Source organism: Gadus chalcogrammus, chromosome 22, assembly GCF_026213295.1.
Source record: "Gadus chalcogrammus isolate NIFS_2021 chromosome 22, NIFS_Gcha_1.0, whole genome shotgun sequence".
Classification (NCBI taxonomy): domain Eukaryota; kingdom Metazoa; phylum Chordata; class Actinopteri; order Gadiformes; family Gadidae; genus Gadus; species Gadus chalcogrammus.
Window position 1 is genome coordinate 13132639 of NC_079433.1, and position 23454 is coordinate 13156092.

General features: G+C 46.8%; 4 protein-coding genes across 4 annotated transcripts in view; 2 read left to right on the top strand and 2 right to left on the bottom strand.

The window, feature by feature from the left end:
* The window catches only part of LOC130375977 (acetylcholinesterase collagenic tail peptide-like), a 10464-nt gene extending 3352 nt beyond the window's left edge, over positions 1–7112 (top strand). The window contains exons 7-18 of the mRNA XM_056583157.1: positions 718–789; positions 1029–1091; positions 1204–1230; positions 1335–1379; positions 1790–1825; positions 1912–1992; positions 2841–2937; positions 3218–3357; positions 4079–4198; positions 4835–4964; positions 5976–6078; positions 6919–7112. Coding sequence (XP_056439132.1) covers positions 718–789; positions 1029–1091; positions 1204–1230; positions 1335–1379; positions 1790–1825; positions 1912–1992; positions 2841–2937; positions 3218–3357; positions 4079–4198; positions 4835–4964; positions 5976–6078; positions 6919–6988 — 984 coding nt within the window. The 3' untranslated portion in view covers positions 6989–7112. The remainder of the gene's footprint in view (positions 1–717; positions 790–1028; positions 1092–1203; positions 1231–1334; positions 1380–1789; positions 1826–1911; positions 1993–2840; positions 2938–3217; positions 3358–4078; positions 4199–4834; positions 4965–5975; positions 6079–6918) is intronic.
* Positions 7113–7958: 846 nt separating this feature from the next.
* On the top strand, positions 7959–10566 carry fkbp14 (FKBP prolyl isomerase 14). Its single transcript, XM_056583283.1, has 4 exons — positions 7959–8269; positions 8367–8518; positions 9056–9183; positions 9747–10566. The coding sequence occupies exons 1-4, from the start codon at positions 8076–8078 to the stop codon at positions 9903–9905; spliced, it is 633 nt and encodes a 210-aa protein (XP_056439258.1). The 5' UTR covers positions 7959–8075; the 3' UTR covers positions 9906–10566.
* On the bottom strand, positions 9526–19964 carry LOC130376069 (WAS/WASL-interacting protein family member 3-like). The gene is given in 9 exon segments (XM_056583281.1): positions 9526–11434; positions 11917–12018; positions 12290–12421; positions 12873–13055; positions 13058–13624; positions 13727–13870; positions 15521–15662; positions 16938–17035; positions 19508–19964. Coding segments are annotated over 8 exon segments (1392 nt in total). The 5' UTR covers positions 17019–17035; positions 19508–19964; the 3' UTR covers positions 9526–11393.
* A 256-nt stretch (positions 19965–20220) lies between these two features.
* On the bottom strand, positions 20221–23406 carry LOC130376206 (proline-rich protein 15-like protein). The gene is made up of 2 exons (XM_056583429.1): positions 23067–23406; positions 20221–22531 (listed from the first exon to the last, which is right to left on the bottom strand). The coding sequence occupies exon 2, from the start codon at positions 22513–22515 to the stop codon at positions 22138–22140; it is 378 nt and encodes a 125-aa protein (XP_056439404.1). The 5' UTR covers positions 22516–22531; positions 23067–23406; the 3' UTR covers positions 20221–22137.
* Positions 23407–23454: the final 48 nt, after the last annotated feature.

A 23454-nucleotide genomic window follows, 5' to 3' on the forward strand; every position in this document is an offset into this window, starting at 1 on the left:
CCCCCCTCCAATACCGCCACCAGCATCTCTGCTCTGGGTGGCTGTGGTGGGTGGGTGGGTGGGTGGGGGTGGTGGGGGTGGGCGGCTGGCAGCGGGGCAGGTCTTTTAATGACCGGCCCGCTAAATGAGAGCACACTCCCGGAATGGCGGAGGCAGGGACGGGCGTCGAAAGGGGGGAGGCGAGCGGTTGGCGGCGCCCGCAGGTGTCGCTGAGGTGTGCGAGTTATTGCGTTGGCTGCGTTTCGGTGCGCCGGAGTGGAAAGAGGGGATTTGGGCTAGGGGGACGAGATGGATGGGTTCTCTGCTGATCTGGACTGTAATTAACGTGCTCAGTGACATTCCCTCTCTCCTCCCATGTTTTATGATCCGAGTTTTCCCCCTTACTCATGTCAGATTAGCCTTCGGAAAATTATCTGACGAAGCATATATACCGCACGGTGCCCGCTTATTAATGACCCACCAACACTCTGCTGCGCTCGCTCCTTACTGGCTGAACTCCATTTTCTCCTTCCAACCCAAACACGGGTCGGACACAAGTCAACTGTTGGGCTGGTGGCGCGCTTCAATATGAACTCTGGGAAATCTGTTTTGTTTGTAGCGTGCCATTTCCAGCTTGCACAGTGCTGTTATGTGTGTGTGTGTGTGTGTGTGTGTGTGTGTTTGTCAGTGTGTCATTTGTGGTCCTGTCTAATGACCTATGACCTTGTGTCCCCGTAGGGTCGCACTGGGGCCCCTGGGCTCCCTGGGAAACCTGGTGTGCAGGGACGGCTCGGTGTTCCGGGGCCCGAAGTGAGTGGTCCGAACCAAACTGGTTTTATTTTTATTTTACGGTTAATCGTCATTGCTTGGACATGTTTAACAGATATATTCACTGCAAGTATACACTTATACGAGCAGATGCTTGTATTGACAAGAATGGTTCAAGGCGTATTTCTCCTACATTCGAGTGTCATCGTCATGATTGGCCATCTTGAACTTTTCGGAGACCCAGAGACTTGTGTGAGGATCGGTTTGAATCCTTCTTTCAGGGACAGAAGGGCGACCCAGGACTCATGGGCTTACCTGGACCTAGAGGACCAGCAGGGCTTAAGGCTAGTGAACTAAGATCAGCACAACAGTAGCACTGCAGTACTTTGCGTGTGTACAATGCTCTTTGTTTCGATGTGATGTAAATTCATTAATGTGTACCTGGCCCTTTTTCAGGGATTCCCCGGTTCCAATGGAGAGAGGGTAAGCAGAGGGTGCTTGGACTGAGTCCCTTACATCCTAAATGACTCCAGTATGTCCCTATTGTGAATCCTCTCATTCCTGATGTCCATTGTCTCTTCTTGCAGGGGGCGCGGGGGACCCCTGGAGCAATGGGACCTAAAGGGGACAAAGTAAGTAAATGTGACTTTTATTTAGTATTTTCTGAAACTTTAATAATCAGATGTTGTAGTTGTAGCTCACAAACTGGACAGATCCCTAATTGTTGAACCAGATTACATGAGTCGGGGTTGGTTAGCCTCACGGTGTAAGGTTAGCTTGGGTTCAGCTCTATCTCTGGAAGCATCCTGCTTCGCAAGGTCGCTGGGGACAAGGCCCCCCGTTATATAAAGCTTCCTCCGCACCAGCTGTTGAGCTCGGGGAGACCTGAAATAGGTCACTGCTCCTCGTTGAAGATTAGGGTGCTTCAATTAGACCAAGGTCCTAGAGATCTTTTTTTCCGATGCCGGTACCTAAAAATAGATGACAAATCTGTGCTCCAGATAGATAATGCTTTTTTTATTTCTGGATTCTCTGTCTTTAGGGGTCCGTTGGATTGACTGGGATGCTGGGACAGAAGGTTGGTGGCTATTTATTGTTAATGCAGTCGTGTGACTTTAAACCCTGACGTGATGCTCATCACCAGAATGCCCTTCCTCCCCCCAGGGTGAGATGGGGACTAAGGGGGAGGAAGGTGTCCCAGGAAGGAGAGGGCCTACCGGACGACCCGGAAAGAGAGGAAAACAGGTGAGGAGAGTGGAAGAGAGGTGTGTGTGAGTGTGTGTGTGTGTGTGTGTGTGTGTGTGTGTGTGTGTGTGTGTGTGTGTGTGTGTGTGTGTGTGTGTGTGTGTGTGTGTGTGTGTGTGTGTGTGTGTGTGTGTGTGTGTGTGTGTGTGTGTGCATTTACATGGGTGTGTTCTACACTTTGACACTCACACACTAGGCTCATTCCAGCATATTGGGACGGGCCATGTCCTCAATAGCACTGTGACTCCAACCTCTACATTAAGCCTTCAACGGAGTCAGCCTCTTCTGACATCAATAGTCTTGACAGCTTCAAAAGTACACACATATGCCTGTCTATATTCCCAATGCAGAAAGTGTTTGCGCATTGCACAGCTGCTGCATACGTAGGAATACCTGCACTCAAAATGAGTGTGCTGTGGTCGGTATTGGCAAACTTATTCCATCTATGTGTGAGTGCCCTGGTGATCTGGGTCTTAAAGGTCAGCTTCACACTTCTGACATCACAGTGCAAATGGAGTGCATTTATATAGCGCTTTCCTAACCAGTGGCCACTCAAAGTGCTTAATCATTTTTGCCTAGCCTCCCCCATTCACTCACACTCACACTCACACACACACACACACACACACACACACACACACACACACACACACACACACACACACACACACACACACACACACTGATGGCCATGTCCACCATGCAAGGCGACAGCCAGCAGTAAGGGCTAGGTGTCTTGCTCAGGGACACCCCGATACTAGGGTGAGCAGAGGATGTGTGTGTTGGTGTGATGGGCCGACAAATCTTTCACTGTGTGTTGTTAAATGGAAGTTATTTTATTTGTAAAGGGCACCAAGGGCCATGCGGGGGCCCCGGGCCGTTTGGGGCCCCCAGGCCCACAGGGCCCTCTGGGCCGTCCAGGCCCCCCCGGTCCACCTGCCTCAGGTAAGACGGGCTCGCAGAAATACATGAAGTACACAAGTAAGGGCTAACGCGCAGCAAGCGGGTCACTATTTATATATACCTGTATTCAACAGCAACATGTAATAAAACTATATAGCACATAGGTAGTAGTCAACCACAAGTCTTACCTGGAATACTTTTTTCTTTACACAATTAAAAAATCGTAAATATCTACTAAATATTCATGGATTAAATCTATTGCATGAATGCCCACAATGTTTGAGCTGTTCTCTACAACCCTCATGCACCTGTTCCTGTCCAGCGCTCTACGTGGTGGGGGAGAAGGGAGACTCGGGGCCCCCCGGCCCCCCGGCTGTCTGTCGCTGTGACCCCGCTCCGGGGGTGAGCAGCGCCCCGTTCAGCAGCTACACACGGCACGACAACTACCACAAAGTCCCAGCAGTGAGTCACTCATTCACTCACCGAAAAACCAGGCGGAAGACTTTGAGACCAAGGCATTGGAAGAAAATAACCATCCTACTTTTCCCCTAGTATCAGTAGACTTCATTAATAATGAATGTCTTGCTGATTTCTCCGGCTAAACCAATAATTCGGCTGAACTAATAATTATGCAAGCAGAAATGGAGAGGTAAATGAGCTAAAATGGCCACCCTGCTGTGGTGTTTAACGACCCAACGTTTTACTCCTGGAAAAGAAGAGCAGCCAAAGTGATTACATTTCACCGTAAAAAATGAGCCGTAAAAATGGCATATTTTACAGCAGAGATTTTGTCTTTATGATGTTATTTTATGTCTGGTTTTGTTAGTATCCCATAAAAAACACCACAGAATGTAGGAAAACCTTGAATTGTTACTATTACATTGCCGCAAGAAATGTTGGTATGTATGTTAGGACATTCCTTTTTATAGATCTGCGTGTGTGTGTGTGTCTATTTGTGTGTCTGTCTGTCTGTCTGTCTGTCTGTCTGTCTGTCTGTCTGTCTGTCTGTCTGTCTGTCTGTCTGTCTGTCTGTGTGTGTGTGTGTGTGTGTGTGTGTGTGTGTGTGTGTGTGTGTGTGTGTGTGTGTGTGTGTGTGTGTGTGTGTGTGTGTGTGTGTGTGTGTGTGTGTGTGTGTGTGTGTGTGTCCGCGTGTCTGTGTGTATATGTCTGTGTGTGTGTGCAGATATATGTAGTGAGCAGTGAGGAGGAGCTGACCAACCTACAAGTAGACAACGCTTTAGCTCTCCGGAAGGATCAGAGGTCACTCTACTTTAGAGACAAAGATGGATGGAAGCCAATACAGGTTACTTTCTATCTTTGTCTAATGTTGATAATCCTAGGGTTTGTCATTTTATCATTCTATCATGCTATAATTCCATCTATTACTCTATTGCTCCATCTGTGCTTTGGTTGTGACTTTTGTGATGAGGTCTGCCTTTTAGCCCTGATAATAGCGTCTGACCTTAACGCCAACAGGTATCAAGTCTCGCTTTGACCAAATACTTAATTTAAGATTTATTAATAATAAGTCTTGCATCCGTGTAGACCAGGGGGGTGGTTTGACTGACGCAGCCAGTAGTCTGCCCAAACGGTGCCCTGATCCGTCCACACACCGATGCAGTCCAACCAGAACGTGAGCCTCGGGGTGCGGTCTCGCTCCCCATAACTCATTGTGAACCGGATCCCATCTGGACGGTCCAGACTGGGCAGTTAATGCGCCCCGGCGCGGTCCGGAGATAAGCGTATTGCATTGAAACGACACGTGTCCCCGAGGCCTATCCGTCTCGCTCTCTCTCTTTATTCATCCATCACCTCAGCCAACACGCTGTTTATCTCCTCCCGATACCTGACCAGGACCTCCAGTAAGCCATGTTATTCGTCCCCTATGGGTGGCGTCTATACGGGCATACATATCACCACTAAGCCCTCTCTCTTCCAGCCCTTCCATCCCTTCCAGTCCACAGAGAAAGTCCCCGAGCAGCTGGGCGTGTGTGGGGACGGGAGGGTCCAGGCCACCCAGGGAGAGGAGTGTGACGACGGCAACAAGATCGTCACCGACGCCTGTCTCAGTGAGTCGGACACGCCTGCTACAGTGCACGCACACATCACGCACACAACTGTCTGAACAAACACAGACGCACACACACACACACAATCCTGTAGGCTCGACAGTCTCCGGCTATAGATACTGTGCATACCGAGGTTTCTGCTTTTCATACAGACACATGGGCAACTGTACTACACACACACACTCATGCACACAAAATAATACATTCAGACACATTCATGCATTCATTCAACCTTTATTTTAAATGAACGGAGGAAACAATGATTAGGACCCTTATTAAGAATGACGACATGATAACACTATAGGAAACAAAATACAAAGACAAAATCAATCAAAAAGAAGACAATTATTGAGTACTTTCTTAAAGTGGCCAAAAGGGATAAGTAGTATAGTAGTATTGATTTGAAGGTGACATTGTAAGATATTCCATTAGTCCCAATACAGACACACACGCAATGATACAGTGGCACAAAGACTAGAAAGATACACGCAGACACACACACTTGGTCTCATGCACACACACATACAAAACTACACATGAACACCAGGATTCAAAAACGTACACCCTTCTACACACACCACCGTACACACGCACGCACGCACGCACGCACGCACGCACGCACGCACGCACGCACGCACGCACATTTTTTCTCTTTACATGCTGCAGACAGCGGCCTGGCTCCAACTCCTGCTGTTCATTTAGAATCAAATCCCTCCCGGTGTCCGAGCGAGGCAGTGGGCCCAGTTCCTGGCTCCTCGTTAATCTGGGTCCCGCTCCCTCTGTCAGCCTCGCTCAGCCCCTATACCTTTCAATCCAATTAGAACACAACTCAGAAACTGCTGTATGGGCTCGACTGGAACTCACAGGAGTGCCAAAGCAATTAGGCGTTTCACTACTCTTTCATCTTTCCTTTTGTCCGCCTATTATCCTTATGCTGCTCATATTCTTAATAGTTTCCTTCGCGCCTTCTTTCATTTTGATCTTTTGCGTGTCGTTTGTGTAATTTTCCAGACTGCAAGTGGGCCTACTGCGGGGACGGCTATCGGCACGAGGGCATGGAAGAATGTGACGGGAAGGACTTTGGTTACCAGACGTGCAAGTCCTACCTTCCTGGGTATGTTTACGTCTCTGAGCACCACCCACGTCCAACACACACAGGCACACGTACAGCTTTACGAGCGGGTGTGTGCAGGAATCACAAATGTGTGTCAGAAATTGACATACAAAAATTGCTTGTGTGTTTGTCTGTCTCAGTGTCTCTCTGTGTGTTTATGTTTTTTTCTCTATTTATACATAAACATTTATGTGTGTGTGTGTGTCTGTATGCATGTATGTGCTTTTAACTTTGTGTGTTGTGTGTATGTGTTTGTCTATATGTTTGTGGGTGTGTGTGTGTGTGTGCATGTGTGTGTTTGTCTCTATGTCTGTGTGTATATGTATGTGTATTTCGCTCTTTGTGTGTGTGTGTGTGTGTTTGTTTGCATGCGTGCGTGTGTGTGTGTTTGTGCATGTCTGTCTGTCTGTCTGTCTGTCTGTCTGTCTGTCTGTCTGTCTGTCTGTCTGTCTGTCTGTCTGTCTGTCTGTCTGTCTGTCTGTCTGTCTGTCTGTCTGTCTGTCTGTCTGTCTGTCTGTCTGTCTGTCTGTCTGTCTGTCTGTCTGTCTGTCTGTCTGTCTGTCTGTCTGTCTGTCTGTCTGTCTGTCTGTCTGTCTGTCTGTCTGTCTGTCTGTCTGTCTGTCTGTCTGTCTGTCTGTCTGTCTGTCTGTCTGTCTGTCTGTCTGTCTGTGTGTGTGTGTGTGTGTGTGTGTGTGTGTGTGTGTGTGTGTGTGTGTGTGTGTGTGTGTGTGTGTGTGTGTGTGTGTGTGTGTGTGTGTGTGTGTGTGTGCGCCTCTGTGCCTCTGTGCCTCTGTGCCTCTGCGCTTACCCCTTCCCGTGCGGTGCATACGTCTCCACCAGGTCCTTTGGACAGCTGAGATGCACCGAGGCCTGTGTGATGGACTCCACCGGCTGTAAGTACTTCACCTGAGAGAGGAGCCCAGCTGGTGCCTCCACACGGCAGCTACCCTGAGTCGGCTGCATGTCCAGACCTCCCCTCATGCTTTTGGGCTTCAGACCTCTTCCTCTTACCACTGAAGGCACAGCCCGGAAGACAACTGGTGCCATTCCTTCAGGGGGTGGGAGGGGGGGCTGGGAATTTAACTAAGGACTAAGGAGTGTACCTGATCACAGACCTCTTTGGAGTCCTCCTGGTGGCTGCAGCACTGTTATGACGACCATGGTTGTGTTTGACATGTTTTTAATAAGGTTTGGTTTTAATAGCAACCGGTCGAGATGTCAAATGGCTGGCTGACTGTTACTGAAGTTGCGCTTGATGAAGAAATAACAGATATGTAGCAAGAGACCATTGTAAATGGCAGCATTTTTAGTGGCATTTTTGAGTGGCGACGATGTTAGCAGTGGTAATATGGTGCACTGAGAATACAAATCAGGGGTGTGTACATATGATTATATCTGAACAATTTAGATATCAAACATAATATATTGATTAACTGTAAATGTGTGTAACTGCAGTGGAGCAGTGAATGCATGTGTGGTGATGTGGGGACCCTAGCATATTCCTATTAACTGTATGCATTAAGAATATAAGCAATGTTCTAACATTTACTCACTTATGGACCTATTTAAATTACTGTTATAATTGTTGAGGATAAACAGGACATATTACTATAGGCAAGCATGCGTGTATATATGTTTGTATGTGTGTATCTGTTTGGATTTTTACATTAAATAAATACTGAAACACGGAGATTTGTTAGCCTAGGAACTGAATGTCCGTTTAAAAAGAAAAATTGAATTGGCGAACTCCTAATAAACTTGATTAACGTGTATTTCATGTAGCCTCCAGTGATTTTAAGATGCTCCATGTGTGGGGGGCGTGGTTATAGGGGAAGGACGTAGAACTCAACCAATCACACGAACACTTCCTGCAACAACTTCTATGATGAAACTTCAGTGCCACGTATGGAGCCAACTGGTTCTATGAAGTTGCAAATCAGTTCTTAACTCAAAAAAATATTTATTCGTTTAACGGAACAGAGCGCCCTTCTTGCACAATGTTGCTGGCTGTCCTGAGTTGGTTGTGTACCTCTCTCTTGGTCTCCGTCCGCGGCGGTAAACTGCCCGAGGCCGAGGTGAATATAGAGGTTTTGCACAGACCTTTCCTCTGTCATCGAAAATCAAAGTATGGAGACATTCTCCTAGTGCATCACGAGGGATATTTCCAAAACGGTACAATGTTTCACTCAAGGTAAGATCCCATGGAAAAAAATCAATAGTGTTACATTTTGCAAAGAAAATTATAACTTTCTCTCAAACTCAGCAACTATGTTCGTTTTTTCCTCAAGTTATACTGAAGGGGACAAGCAGGCAGTGTGGTTCACACTGGGCATCCGAGAAGTGATTATTGGTTGGGATAAAGGCCTGCAGGATATGTGCAGTGGAGAGAAGAGACGACTGACCGTGCCCCCATCCCTCGCCTATGGAAAGGAGGGCAGAGGTAGACTACGTATTGTATTTAGCAAATTGACACTCCTTTATTTTAAGACAATGCTAGTGAACTGCATCCATAACACACTTGATTCTCTGTTTAAGCTCTCTTGTTTTTGAATAGCATGAAAGGACTTCAACAATGGACGAGGGTCTTAGAACCCACGCTGTTATGTGGTCACCTTTTCTCACTATGGAGCATGTGAACAGTACCTCATGCATGCGTTTCTTGTGGTAAGAATTTGACGCACTTTAACCCCACTAACATGGCTGTTGTTCTCTGCTTGACTGTCTTTCGTAACACAAAGCAACCTGAAATGTATTGACTGATACAGTACAATACCAAATAATTATGACAGCACATGTGATACATGACCTGAAAAGGTAATGTATTGCAAGCAAACTCAGAGATGCCATAGATATCTGACTCTGTGTGTGTGTGTGTGTGTGTGTGTGTGTGTGTGTGTGTGTGTGTGTGTGTGTGTGTGTGTGTGTGTGTGTGTGTGTGTGTGTGTGTGTGTGTGCGCGCTCGTGCCCCCATACTCAGGGAAGATCCCACCTGAGAGCACCCTGACCTTTGTCATCGAGGTCATGGAGATCCGCAACGGGCCCAGGTCCCACGAGTCCTTCCAGGAGATGGACCTCAACGATGACTGGAAGCTCTCCAAGGAGGAGGTGAGGGGAACAGAACAGGGCAGGCTTTCATTTGGACGCGGCGTCAATGGAGTTGAGTTAATTTCACAAAATGGAGCGGAAAATGTATTGAGTCAAATGTTTGTAATCGATTCATTATTTAAGTAGCTTATCTAGTACGAATAACAAAATATTTGCTGCTTAATGTTGCAGTTTGATTTCAGTATTTGCTTCTTGGATCTAGGAATAGTTTAGTTGTCTCGGCTGCTTGTCTTTTAAAGCAATCACATCCGTCCCTCCCGGCCCATCACGTCGTTCCTCGTAGGACGCCGATTGGTCCGAACCACTGGTTGGTTTTGACACCAACACAGAGGTTTAACTTGAGGCCTGGTCAGTTTGATTCTCGTGTGATCGTAATCTCTCGAATTAAGCTGCACTGCTAGGTTAAGACAGATGTTAAACAATGTGTGTGTGGAGCAGATGCAGCAAGACGTAGGTCGTAAACAATGTAAACCAAACATTGGGATTGCCTGCCAAGCCCTGGCCTGACGGTGGTGCACACTCTTATCCCCCCACCCCCTCCGCTACGTCGGACCACTGCCCAGGTGAAGGAATACCTGCGCAAGGAGTTCCAGCGCCACGGCTACCCCCCCAACGACACCCATCACGAGAGCATGGTCGAGGACATCTTCGTGAAGGAGGACGAGAACAAGGATGGCTTCATATCCTCCCGAGAGTTCACCTACAAGCACGATGAACTTTAAAACACATTCCACGCCGTAGCTCTCTGACTCACTCCTGTGTTGTACCTCAGTTTTGCGTGTTTGCTGTGACATCTGATTGTGAACCTTTGGGTGGATGTTGTTGAAGATAATGGGTGTCAAATAATTGCACCATCAGTTCATGTCCTTGTTTAGCATGCATTTGGTGTAGGAAACAATCAAATTGATGTCTCTCGAACTGTTTAATATCCATTCGGTAAACCTGAAACAGAATTGTTAAACATGCAGTATTTTGTTATTTTTATAAAACCCAGAACATCTTTGGTCGTAAAACAATTTCAGTTACAGTTCATTTTTTCACATACAATATTATACATGTACAAGGTGCAATGCATTTCCTAGCCATGCTTGACACACTGTAAGAGCTCCAAGTAACTGTGATCTCTGATACTATGGACCAAATGCCTTGTTACACCAAAAAAATCTTTGATGGTCCACCAAACCTTCTTATGACTAAAATATTCTAGATTGCTCTAGATAATTCATAATATTTCTGACCAATAAACTACTACACTTTGGATGAAGTCATTCTTTTAAATTAATTATTTATTTGTAATAACTCCCACTTTCTACCAGCAGATGACACTGTATTCACATGTTAATGAGAAGGACCACAATAAATGAGTTGGTTATTACCTGCCAACACCTTTGCTCAATACACTTTACACTATGATCTGATAATTTAAATGCTAAAGATATTAACATGTAAGCAGATTACTTAAAGAGATACCTTTATAGTAAAATATAAAAGTTTTAAGTATAGCACCATTGGATTGTGTCAGAATCAAAGTCAAGATAATAATGGATAACTGTTTGCGTATTTCACTGGTGACTTATTTAACTGTACGTGTGTATCGTGTTACTCAAGATTGCAGTGGCTCTTTCATTGCATAAGCGAACAGGTTTGAGTTTAATAACAAAACAAATGTCGTCTTGTAGAAGTTTCTTGAAAAGGATTTACAGTATACAATTGTCACTCTGTTACAAACATTATGAGTATGTCTTATGGTAACCTTTGGAAGCACTGTATGTCGAGGTAATTTTAGCCACCAAAGGATACTTTGTTATTGCTCTGTGTGCATACGTCTGGTCTATGTGCATCTGTTGAAGAATAAGGAAATGAAAAAAAACAGATGTGGACCCACACACACACAGGAGCAAGAAACTACAGAACACACACACACACACACACACATTTGAAACATTCCACCGTAGAAGAGGTCAGAGGTCACATTATTCTGGGTTGGGCCCGGCAAGTGCCACGGCCCTTGGGAACCCTAAAAAAACACACAGCCACAGAATATACGCACACTGTGTGAGACTGTGCGACAATGCTGCCGCACCCCTGCTTACACACCCCACAGAAATGCTGTCATTAGAGTCCAAGACACGTGGAGTGGAGGAATGGAATGAGTCCGGGCGGGCTGCCGTTGGTTGTTGTGGGCCGAGGAGCAGGCAGGGTGTGAGGTCTCATCTGAGTTGGGTTCGGATCCCAGGGGGCATGGGGTTCTCTGCAGGGGGATCGAGGGAGAGACGGAGCACGGTGAGATTGGAACAAAATGTATACCTCTTCCACTAACAATGGATTAGATACATTATGGAAAAAATCATAGTCATGATTATTTTGGTCAATATTGAAATCATGATTATTCAAAAAATTATTTGAGTTTGAAAACATGATGCAATTATTCAGCATTTCTCTCCAGAAAATGCCTTTGTAACTGAGAACCTTGAAATGCCCCCTTAAAAAGACACCAAAAAAAAATAATATAGAAAATGAACAAATCAAAAATAATGTACAAATATGTATCCGGCTGTTCTGTTCTGCAATTTCAATATCCAATATCCAATATCCATCCAACAAAAAGATATCGTTTGAAGCAAAAATCGAAAAAGCGATTGCACAGCCCTACTTTAGTATTGGTGGAAGATGGACCGGACCGGACCAGGTCTGGTCTACACTGGGGGTGTGGGGGGGGGATGGGGGGCTCACCTCTGTTCTGTTTGCTGGGGTAGATGCGGAGGAAGGGCTTGTACTCTTCAGGCGGGGGCAGGTCTTCCACCGGATGGAACTGGAACTTGGACTCAAAGTCGTCTAGAAGCGGTACGACGAGAGACCATGCCATTAGAGGACGCCACCCTGTCTAGCATACAGGTATTTCATCCTGAGACACAGGAGATTACTATACTCTGCTACGACCGCTGTTGCTTCACACACACACACACACACACACACACACACACACACACACACACACACACACACACACACACACACACACACACACACACACACACACACACACACACACACACACACACACACACACACACACACACACACACACACACACACGCAGGCCCACCCAGGCTGTGCAGGTGTCCGTTCCTGAGGCTTGCGGGGGGCAGGAAGGGAGGAGGAGGTGGAATGCGGCCAGACAGCTCTGTGGTGGGCGACCTGGCGGGCGGGGCGGGGGGAGGAGCCAAGCGACTCACACCTGTTGCCATGGGTACAGCATCGAAGAACAGCATCAGCGGAATGTCAAAGACGTTACCGTTCAGGTAAACCGATTAACAGTTAAGATGGACGTTTGAGAGCGTGTATGTAAATAAAGAATTTAAATGGACAAAGTCCTCTATAATCCCATTTTTACATGATTACATGGCACTTTCTCAGAGGACACAAGAGAAAAGAAGATACAAATGTGATATTCAATGCATAATAGACTGGTTATTACATAATTCAAGCGGGAAAAGAAAGGCAGTAAAACCTGTAAAAGGAATGAAGCGTAGTACAATATAACTTTAAACAGAATGGATTATATCAAAGGCCACCGAGTCCTAAAGGGTAGCCTCTGTCCCCAGGGGGCTAGAGTCATGACAGAGGGCTGGACAGAACCAGGCCAGAGGAGCAGAGTGGGGGGGGGGGGGGGGGGGGGGGGGGCGTACCTGCGCTGCGGGGCACCGCCGGAGGCCGTCGGGTGGGGGCGGTGCAGGGGTAGGACGGAGGCAGCGGGGGCAGAGGGGGAGCCCCGAGGCGCTGGGACATGGGGGGGGCCTGGGGAGGGGGTGGGGGCGGGGGCAGCGTGGTGGGGCAGCTGGGCGTGAAGGACGCCGGGAGTGGGGGGGGGGAGGCGGGGGTCCCAGGGAGACGTGGCAGGCGGGCGGCGGGTAGAAGCACCCCGAGGAGCGGTTGGGGTTGGAGGAGGGCGGTGCAGAGGGAGGGGGGTGGGGAGGGGGGGTGAGGGGCTGCGGGTGGTGGTGGTGGGGGTGGTGGTGGGGGTGGGGGTGGTGGTGCTGCACGGGCAGCCAGGTGGGGCGGGTGACCTGGTGGGGCGGAGGCGGGGGGGGGCAGGTGGGGACGGGGGGTGGCCTGCTGACGGGGCGGTCCTGGAGCGGGGCGGGGGGGGGCTGCTGTAGCAGGGGCGCCGGCGGAGGAGGTGGAGGGGGGGGGGGTGGTGGTGGGACGGCGAAGGGGGGCGGCGGTGGGGAGGAGGTGGGGGCGGGGGGCGGCAACGGCCTGCCGGTGTGGGAGGGGGAGGGCGGGGCCGAGTGGGAGGGGCCTGTGGAGCGCTGCTGGGCGGGAACGGCAGCGCCGCCCTCCATCGGCTGGAGGGGCGGGGCGGGGTCGGTGCTGGACTCGCCGGGCGGGGGCTGGTTCCACACGGGTCTGGGGGTCACCGACGAGCTGGAACGAGACACTGGAGGCAACACGCACACACACACACACACACACGCGCACAATTAAGAGGGAGATCTAGCACAGCGTCGAGGACCACCGAGGTGTGCTCCACCGTACCCACCTGGGCTCTTCACTGCATCCTTCTGTCCTACGGGCCGCAGTGTGGGGAACCCCCCGGCGAAGAGGCCCCCGAGGGTGTGGCCTGCCCCGCCCTGAGCCCCCTGGTTACAGCCTGGACCGCTGGACACATCTGCACCGCTGGGCTCTGGGGGACACCACACACACACACACACACACACACACACACACACACACACGTACTTGAGTATTATATTAATGAGCATGAATGTGATGGAAAATTAAGGATAATCAACTGACTATTTGAATGACTTCCGTATTAAAACATTAACCTCAAAATGTACTTGTTAATGATGATGTTAATGCCTCAGCAAGGTTTTGACCACCACTGTTCTTTGGTTATAAACATAACATAGACTAGACGAGTGTGTGTATTCAAATAGTACAAAATAAGTGTGGTAGGAATTTTCACCAGTCGTTTCCGTCTAAACTCTTTAAGACTAAAGATTCATCCGAACTTATAACAATAAGCATACAATACCATACAACAAACATAGAATAATCGGAGGCCTAAGATGGGAGTTCGCTCCATCTTAGGTCCAATGCATTGGCAAAAGCAAGGACTTCTTATCCAGTAGCACAGGTCTCGGAAATGCTGAGAGCAGCTCTGACCCCCTCATGACGTGGGGTGGAAAAATCCATAGGTTGTTTCCCCTTCATCATGTAAGCTGTCTTCTATTCCCTGCACTGTCAAGCCACCCTACCTCTTCCTAGTAATCCAACGTTAACCTTTGGGCCTGGGGTAAACCGGGCACAAGGGCGCAGGGATCCCCTTATACATTCTTCTACTTGACGGGAATACAGGAAACTCTTTGGGTAAACATTATTGGATGATCATTGACAACTGCAATGTGGGGAGACGTAGTGGTGACGTCTCAGTTGGACCCTTTGACCCTTGATCACCCCAAGGGTGTCGGCGAAAAGGCACAATCAACAAATGGCAGTCAGAGAAATTGAATGTGAAAATGTAATTTTCCATTACAATAATTTCAAATATAGAACCAAAAGAAACTCTTCACACTAAAAAATATATATGATACAGCAATACATCATTTGTTTCAGTATTGTAATCTCTCCTTTGCATTTCTCCCTCCCTCTCTTTTCATTCCTCTCCTTTCACTCATCTCCTCTCTCGTTCCTCTAATGTCACGCTTGCCTATAGCGGACGATACTTCTCCTCGTTCACTGCCCCAGCTCCTCCCTGCTTGGAGCTCACTAAACAAACACCCTCTGTTACACTGTCTGTCTCTCTCTCTCTCTCTCTCCCCCTCTCCCCCTCTCACTCCCTCCCTCTCCCCCTCTGTCCCTCTCTCAAATTCTCTTACCTCGCCTCACCTCTCTCCCATGAGACAATGACTCCCAGTGACAACAGATTCACGTGGCGCTCATTGACTGCCTGGGACGGATTCTGTCTGCGTACGTGTTTCCGTTTATTGGGCGATTGTCATGTGCGTCTGTGTGTTTAAACATGCTAATCCTGCGGCTGCATGTAACTGTGTGTGTGTGTGTGTGTGTGCAGGGCCGCCGGACTGCGGGTACGAGTTACACAGTTGTGGGGGGGCCCAAGGCAGAGGGGGGGGGCCCATGGGAATAAAAAAAATAATAATAATAATTATGTCTGTAGAATTTTCTACCAATTCCCTAGTGGTAGGAGCCATCACGACCTCTTGTATACAGGGCCCAGAATTTGGCCCTACAGCCCTGTGTGCGTGTGTGTGTGTGCGTGCCTGAATGCATGAATGTGTATGTTCGTGTGTAGGACATGGCTCTCCCTTACTGTCGACCACGGGCTCACTGCGGTCGTTGACCTGTGTGACCTTCCTGAGCCTGGCTCCTTTCTGGATGTCCGCCAACAGGGCACCCCTGCCCCCCCCCTCACAGCTGGACTGGGACCTGGGAGGGGCCGAGGAGCGTCGAGGCTGTCTCAGAGGGAGAGAGAGGGAGGAGAAGGGAAGAGAGAGAGAGATTATAATATTTGCCAGGTTGCCATTGTAAATAGGTAATTGTTCTTAATGACGGTTAATGACGGTTAAATAAAGGTTGAATAAAAAACAAATAAAATATTATCGTTCATTTTAATATTATTAATGAATGTGTTGTAATGTTCAAATGCTTTAGCAACCCCTTTGGTATATGTCCTGTATAGAATAATCAAAACAGCCTTACCGAAATGAAATAGAGAGAGAGGGAGAAAGAGGGAGAGAGAGAGAGTAACAGAGATAGAGAGACGTGTGAGTGTGTGTGAAGAGTGGCTGCTTTTTATAGAAACAATACTTGGGAGAGGCATTTGACGTGTCCACAGGTTTACTTTAGATTTACTCCTGCCTCTCCTTCCCTTTGAATTGCTCTGTGGCTGTCCTGAGCCCACGCTTTTTATTTTACATTAGAGCAATGCGAGCTAGGGATGCAACAGGACACTTTACTGCCATCTGACCACCCACCATCTGTGTGTGTGTGTGTGTGTGTGTGGTGTGTGGTGTGTGGTGTGTGGTGTGTGTGTGTGTGTGTGTGTGTGTGTGTGTGTGTGTGTGGTGTGGGGTGTGTGGTGTGTGGTGTGTGTGTGTGTGTGTGTGTGTGTGTGTGTGTGTGTGTGTGTGTGTGTGTGTGTGTGTGTGTGTGTGTGTGTGTGTGTGTGTGTGTGTAACTGTACCTCTGATCAATAATGCAGATAGCCTGCAGGTTGAAAGCCAATGAGCATGTTGCGTGTAGAATGGCATCAGAGTGTGTGGCGGACAAATAGAATCTGACTTAAAGCCCAAAGGGGAGGGAGGAAGAGGGAGGGAGAGAGAGAGAGAGAGAGAGAGAGAGAGAGAGAGAGAGAGAGAGAGAGGCGGAGAAAGAGAGAGAGAGAGAGAGAGAGAGAGAGAGAGAGAGAGAGAGAGAGAGAGAGAGAGAGAGAGAGAGAGAGAGAGATGAATACACCAATTTCCTATTCTACTTAAAGGTAAGTGGCATGGATGAGGAAACTCAATGTTGAGCAAGCAAATGTCCGCCCCAGGATTTGGATCCAACCACCTGTTGTTTACCAATTAAAGCAGGTCACCAATTAGGCCACAGGTTGAAGAACACTAACGAGTTTAATGAGCCGCCTCGGTACAGCGTTGACAGGGCAAAGCCACGGTTGAACCCCCAGCGGAACGCTCCATGAGGTTTAATGTACGAACATAATGGACGGCTGCGGCCTGAGGTTCTACCTGCAGAGGAGCTGCGACGAAGAGTGGGGGTGGCGGAGGAGGTGCGGGGGGAGGAGGTGGGGGAGGAGCTGGTGAAGACATGGCTTCCCCTCAGGTACCTTGATGGGGAGTAAAACAAAAACACGCTTACTGTAACCCCAAACAACATTAGTCGTAGCGGTTGTCGGAGTGTATGTGGATGACGGCTGGTTCCCCTGGCCGAGTCTGGTTGGACTCCTGGGCTGGGTAAGGCTGCACCGCTGGTGCACATTGAGTTACCAGTGTGCATAGGTTAAACCAGCCATCTCAACACACACACTCACTCAAGGATATCCTACATGGCAACACGGTCTGGTGCTCCATGTTGCCATGTAGGAGATCTCTTTCAATCAGCCTCGGCCAGGTCAGGCTGCTTGAACCACCCATCGACCACACACACACTCCCACAGCGGGTTAAGACTCAAATATTGAGTATTAGCACACAGTTCGCTTTCAAGTGTTAAAATATTTGATGTTCTCAACTTTCAAGTACCTCTTCAACATCACTAAGACAATACATTCAAGTAAAAGGCAAAGTGCAAATAATTAGCATTTCAAACTTAATGCAGGCTTATTTAACCATGTAGCATTTACTGCTAGGTAGTTTTCTATAAAAGCGTAAACAACACTTGATTGAGAAAGTGGATAAATACATAAATGCCTCAAAATGCATATGTAAAGTATAGGCAAACTTCTCTCTATAACTATTTCTCTCTCTCTTTTCCCCTCTCTCTTCTCTTCTCTCTTTCCCTCTTTCCTCCCCTATACAGGAAGATATTTCACCGCTCATGTCGCAAACAGGATACAGTGAGAGAACTCCTTCCTCTCTAGGGAAATCCAAGAACCCCATTCCCTATTCTCCACCCTCCACATATACACACATGCATTCACACACACACACACACACACACACACACACACACACACACACACACACACACACACACACACACACACACACACACACACACACACACACACACACACACACACACACACACACACATACTACGTCCAGTGGCTGGGTGGGTGGAGAGGAACAATGGTTTGCGTTGTGTCCAGAGAATAGCCCTCTTTAGCGAGGGAAGGCCTTAACTGCCATTATGTACGAAGTGAACGGGAAAACAACATAACAGAATACTTTGGGAAGTGCCGGCAGACTGCAGATAAAGCACAGGCTCAGTCACTGAACTATGTGGATCACAAGGAATTAACATCACCTGTGGCGGCATATGATATCACGTACATGATGGCTACACATATAAGCTAATAACCATAATATCAAATAAGAGCCTTGTCTGCATTGTCTGCGTTGTCTGAGTGAGACGCTGCAGAGAACGAGAGGATGACCGCCGCCCATTCACAACACGATGAATTCTTGAGGGGCTCTGTGTGGGAGTGAGGGAGTGGAGAGCCTAAGGTCTGAAGCCTGCCCACTTCTTATATGCTCTGGAATCTGTGGATGCCAGCCCCTGCAGCACTTTCATGAAATGGGACGATTAAAGAAGCAGGTTACGTTTATTGGTTGTGTTTGTTTCATTGTGGTTCCAGCCTGTGCCCAGGCATCGAGCTAATGTTAACTCACTTTCAACTCTAGCTGCCATCTGTGACTTTTTGTTCCTGTGTGTTTAAGAATGTGTGTGAAAAAGACAGACAGACAGACAGACAGACAGACAGACAGACAGACAGACAGACAGACAGACAGACAGACAGACAGACAGACAGACAGACAGACAGACAGACAGACAGACAGACAGACAGACAGACAGACAGACAGACAGACAGACAGAGTGAGAGACAGACAGACAGACAGACAGACAGACAGACAGACAGACAGACAGACAGACAGACAGACAGACAGACAGACAGACAGACAGACAGACAGACAGACAGACAGACAGACAGACAGACAGACAGACAGACAGACAGACAGACAGACAGACAGACAGAGAGACAGAGAGAGATAGTATAGTGACGAAGGGGGGAGAGGGGATCTGGTTGCCCTGTATTCAATTGGCAAGCTGTCTCGCCATAGCTATTTCCATCTCCATATCTGTGTCAAACTGTGGCTACTGGTCAACAGTTGGCTGACAGGTGCTTGGTTTGAAATGTGCATTAAATATGTGTTGTGTAATACTTTGGGGTATTAAATTATGTTTATTAAACACCACAGCCCTGCATATAACATATGCAGACACCCAGGCACGCACACACATCTGCAAATAATGACTTGGAGAAAGATTGAATTTCGCGTCTACTGTAAAAAAAATAAAAAGTAAAACACTTTCACAAAAAGAAGCCAGGTACAATTGGCTTCTCATTAACATCCGTTAATGACAGTCATTGGACCGACCGTATGAGCGAGAGAAACACCGATGTTTTCCTTTCAGAAGTTATTATAACACAAGAAGAATGTCAAGAAAGCAATACGCTAGCCGGTAGCCAGCCACCTGTTAGATGAACGGTATTTACAACTCTCATATGGTCTCACTGTCGTATGTATATATATAAATGAACATATAAAGGCCTTTGGTTTTAAATTTGTTGCTTACCTTATGGAAAATAACCGAACTCCAAACGTGTGTTGTGGATATGGCCCAGATAGAGGCTGGCTGAGTCTGCACTCGGGAGCGGGAGGAGGAGGACAGCTGCTCGGGTTATTTTCAGTCAAGCGTGCACCTCCATGAGGAGGGGCAGTCAGAGGATAGGTGTATTCGGTCAATTAAAAAACCTTTTCAGCCTATATTATAAATGTAGGCTACTCCTCTGACCTCTGTATCGGGATTCGGCAGAAAGTTGTTTAAAAGTGGTAATTCCAGTTACGCATCAGAATAGCACAAATTATGACTACGGATCTCAAAAAAGAATAACGAATGCAATGTTTTATGTGTGCAATATATATGGTTGTTAACGTGTCAATGATTGCAGCATTCAGTGTTCTGTTATTCACCTCTTGAATAGGTCCATGGTATAACCCCGCGCGCTGCAGGGTGCGGAGGCGGTCAGCTCGAGGCCACACCTCAGAGTTCACGCTCAAGTCCCGACCAATCAAATTGAAGAAAGGATGCGCTAGCTTTTTTTTTTATTGACTAGGCCTGCATTGGTGTTGAATATGGAATTTCAAATAACCTGCCTCAGAGTAAATTAGTTTGACTTATTCGGGTAGTCTGCATTTATAACAGTGTATTATACTATAGCCTTTTTTCCAAAAGTAAATAGAAACCAAGTTGTAGCAATTCATTGTGTGTCCAAACCAAGTGTGTTATTATTTTTATTATATATTGCTCCATTCTGTTCGGATTCTATTTTATTCTGATCCTTTTCTAGAATCACTGTGCATCGTGTTTACCCTCTAGTGGTGAAGACTGGCGTTACACTCCTCGTCAACCCCTCCTGTAATTCGGAGGTGCGGGACTCAGAAGGTATGAGCAGTACACTAAGTACCTGTCAGACACTGTTGGGTAACCATTATGGTATACGTAGCAGGTAAAATGTACAGTCTGAAAATCGGGCAAGCTATGCGTCACATTGTAGCATAATAGCCTGTCTTAAAAAAAACATGAAAGTGAAACACACACCCACACATACACCTCAACAAAGAGAGAGGAATGTGGTGACACAAGCAGGCTCGCCTCCTGAATGACAGAACAGGATCAAGTTGCCCTGGGCTGGACGTACCCATTGGAGACCGATCCTATGTCTTTGTCTTTCTTTATTGTTACTGGTTCCTCAGAATTGATTGGATTCCTAAATTGGGATCGTTCCTTTCTCTCTGTCATATATTATGACTCAGTTATTCTATTCTGTGTTTTTGTGGTGGATTGTGATTTGGATTGTAATATAAACATAAACTTACACGAATATATAATCATACATATGCATACGAAGATACATACACACATATCCACACATGTTTTCCTCAAATCTTTGTTTGAACTTATAATGTACTGGTACTCTTCACTATGTCTTAAATACACAAACACACACACACACACACACACACACACACACACACACACACACACACACACACACACACACACACACACACACACACACACACACACACACACACAGAGTATAAAATACTAATTTATTTATTTAGTAAGTTTTGCCTTCATTAATTGATCATGGGTATGGTTCGGAATACAATTGTGTAAGTACCAATAAACTAATCACAAATACCCGAAACATTTCTTCAAGCTGCTTGGATGACAAAGTCTAGTATGGCACTTCTCAGCTCTAACTTCAAATGTATTAGCTTAGGGAGAAAATGTATAAACATATATTGCTTAATCCTTCAATTATGGTATAGCTATCAGTATAAAATATACACTTGAACTGTTTTAAATGGCACGGAATCACTGTGTAAAAACGATGCTAAATGCATTTAAAAGCTGCTGAGGAACATTGCACGATTTTCACAATAAACCTGCTTCTACAGATAATCATGTGCTTTACAGCGCTATAACTTAAAAGTCAACTGCCACAAATGGCTGGACTTTCACCATTTGGTGGACCTCAAAAGCTACCTTAAAAGGTCAACTGACCGAATTTTGTTCAGCGATTACTTCAGGAAGCATCAAAGAATCAAAATAAACACACAATCCTTCATCATTTTACACGTAGTTGCAATAGAAAAGGCTGATATGTCCCCAAACGAAACAGTAAATAGCCCAAAGTGAGAACCAGGGGGGCACGTGGTCTGTCAGGGCTCTGAAGTGCTCAATGCATTCATTTCTAACCTGTCTTTAATCTCTTTAAACATCCATTATGCTATTCCTTTTTCATGGTTCAATAACCATTATCAGAACACTGGACAAAATAAATCTATTTACCATTTAGGTGTTTTTGTTATTTTACAGTGGCACCCAACAAAAATAGCCTATGCAAATATAGCCCCATATAGTATTTCCAAATATTTATAATATATTTTATAGATCTTTCCTTCAATTTACACATGCACTCGCTGCTCTCTTTCCTTCCACAATGGCCTGCAAAGTCTTCTTCATCTCTTCACCACCACCATCATCACAGTCTGCTGTGCATCACGTCTTCATGTGCAGGCCAACCAATCACTCAGCCTTTGATCGATTGAATTTTTTCAGGTTTTTCTTTCACCTTATCATCATTATTGCCGTCGTCATCATCATCATTGTCGTCGTCATGGTCACCCCTGGTCCTACTTCCTGGCACCGTTCTTGTCCTGCTGCTGCTGCTGCTCCTCGATGGGCAGGGTCGAGCGCACCCTCCGCTTCTCCTTGAAGCGGCCCGACCGCGACACCCTCATGTTCCTGCGGCAAGTCTGTTCGTTGAAGACGGAGTCCATGTGGGAGTCGTCGTAAGTCTCGTCATCGCTGTCCCTGCCAGACTCCTTATTCCCCGGCTGGGTCTGTGACGAGGCCTTGGGACCTCCATGCTTGGAACCCGGAGCCATCTTTGCGTCTTTGACCCCTTTCGGTTTGAAAGGGTCGAAGTCTGGCTCGAGGGTCACATCCATCTGGCCGGGGGTCTTCCGGATCCCCAGGAAGGACTTCCACCATGGTTGTCTCTCTGACATGGTGTCTCAGGAGCCACTGCAGTTAGAGGCTCGAGTCAACTTCGTGGCATTTTAACAAACAACACATTTCCCACATGCCCTGGGATGTAGCTGCACCATCTATAGTCGGCCAATACTATAAAAACATATTTTTTCTTCTTGTATCTATTTTTAATTACTATTCTATCTTGTACACGGTGAACTAACACCGAAGGCTCACTGTTTTCCTGATGACCTCTGTTTTCCTGCGTGTTTTGCAACAGCCATCAATCATTGTCCTCATCACTCCTCACTGCACTTACTGTTGTTGTCTATTAACGTACTTGTTTCTATGAGGTTGTGGCCATTTCTACGGGTATAAACACAAACTCATGTGTTTATGAATCTGTCACAATTGTATGCACCTGTCATCATACGAAAGAAGTTCACGATGTGATTATTGCAGTAATTATACAAATATGATACACCATGCATAACCAGTGTAACCAAGTTTAGCTTCTCTGTAAAACTGGTTTAATCAGTTGTGAGGACAGAAGGGCAACAAGCAGTGATTCATGGCTCCGATCACTTACCTGACTTGTCGCTTCTGCAAAAGGAGTTGATATCCTATTAAAAACCAAAATTCAATGTGCAAAATGAGCGTTGTCGAAGCCCGACGATTCCATGTGTCAAAACGCAGCAGGCCTACTTCGTTAGTGCAAAATATTGCCTATAACAAACTAAGAAAAAATCCCTAATAGATATAGAATAATAGTTTACATTTTATGCACGGAAAGTCTGATAAGTAGGGCTCTCCCAGATGGTATCATCTAAATTAATAATCTTTATTCGGTTTCACTTATTCCTTGCGAAGTTTAGGCTTCGTGAATCAGAATTGGCATATATATAAGGACCGTCTTTCCTCGACTAGACCTAAAGGTATCCGCCTCCGAAACTCGCCTCGGGAACACCTGACTACGT

Bases quoted from the DNA above. Each gene is read 5' to 3' on its own strand.
- fkbp14 (XM_056583283.1), top strand. From the start codon at position 8,076: ATGTTGCTGGCTGTCCTGAGTTGGTTGTGTACCTCTCTCTTGGTCTCC. The intron at 8,270-8,366 runs GTAAGATCCCAT...TTTTTCCTCAAG, and splicing joins GGTACAATGTTTCACTCAAG to TTATACTGAAGGGGACAAGC. The intron at 8,519-9,055 runs GTAGACTACGTA...CCCCATACTCAG, and splicing joins CTATGGAAAGGAGGGCAGAG to GGAAGATCCCACCTGAGAGC.
- LOC130376206 (XM_056583429.1), bottom strand. From the start codon at position 22,515: ATGTCAGAGAGACAACCATGGTGGAAGTCCTTCCTGGGGATCCGGAAG.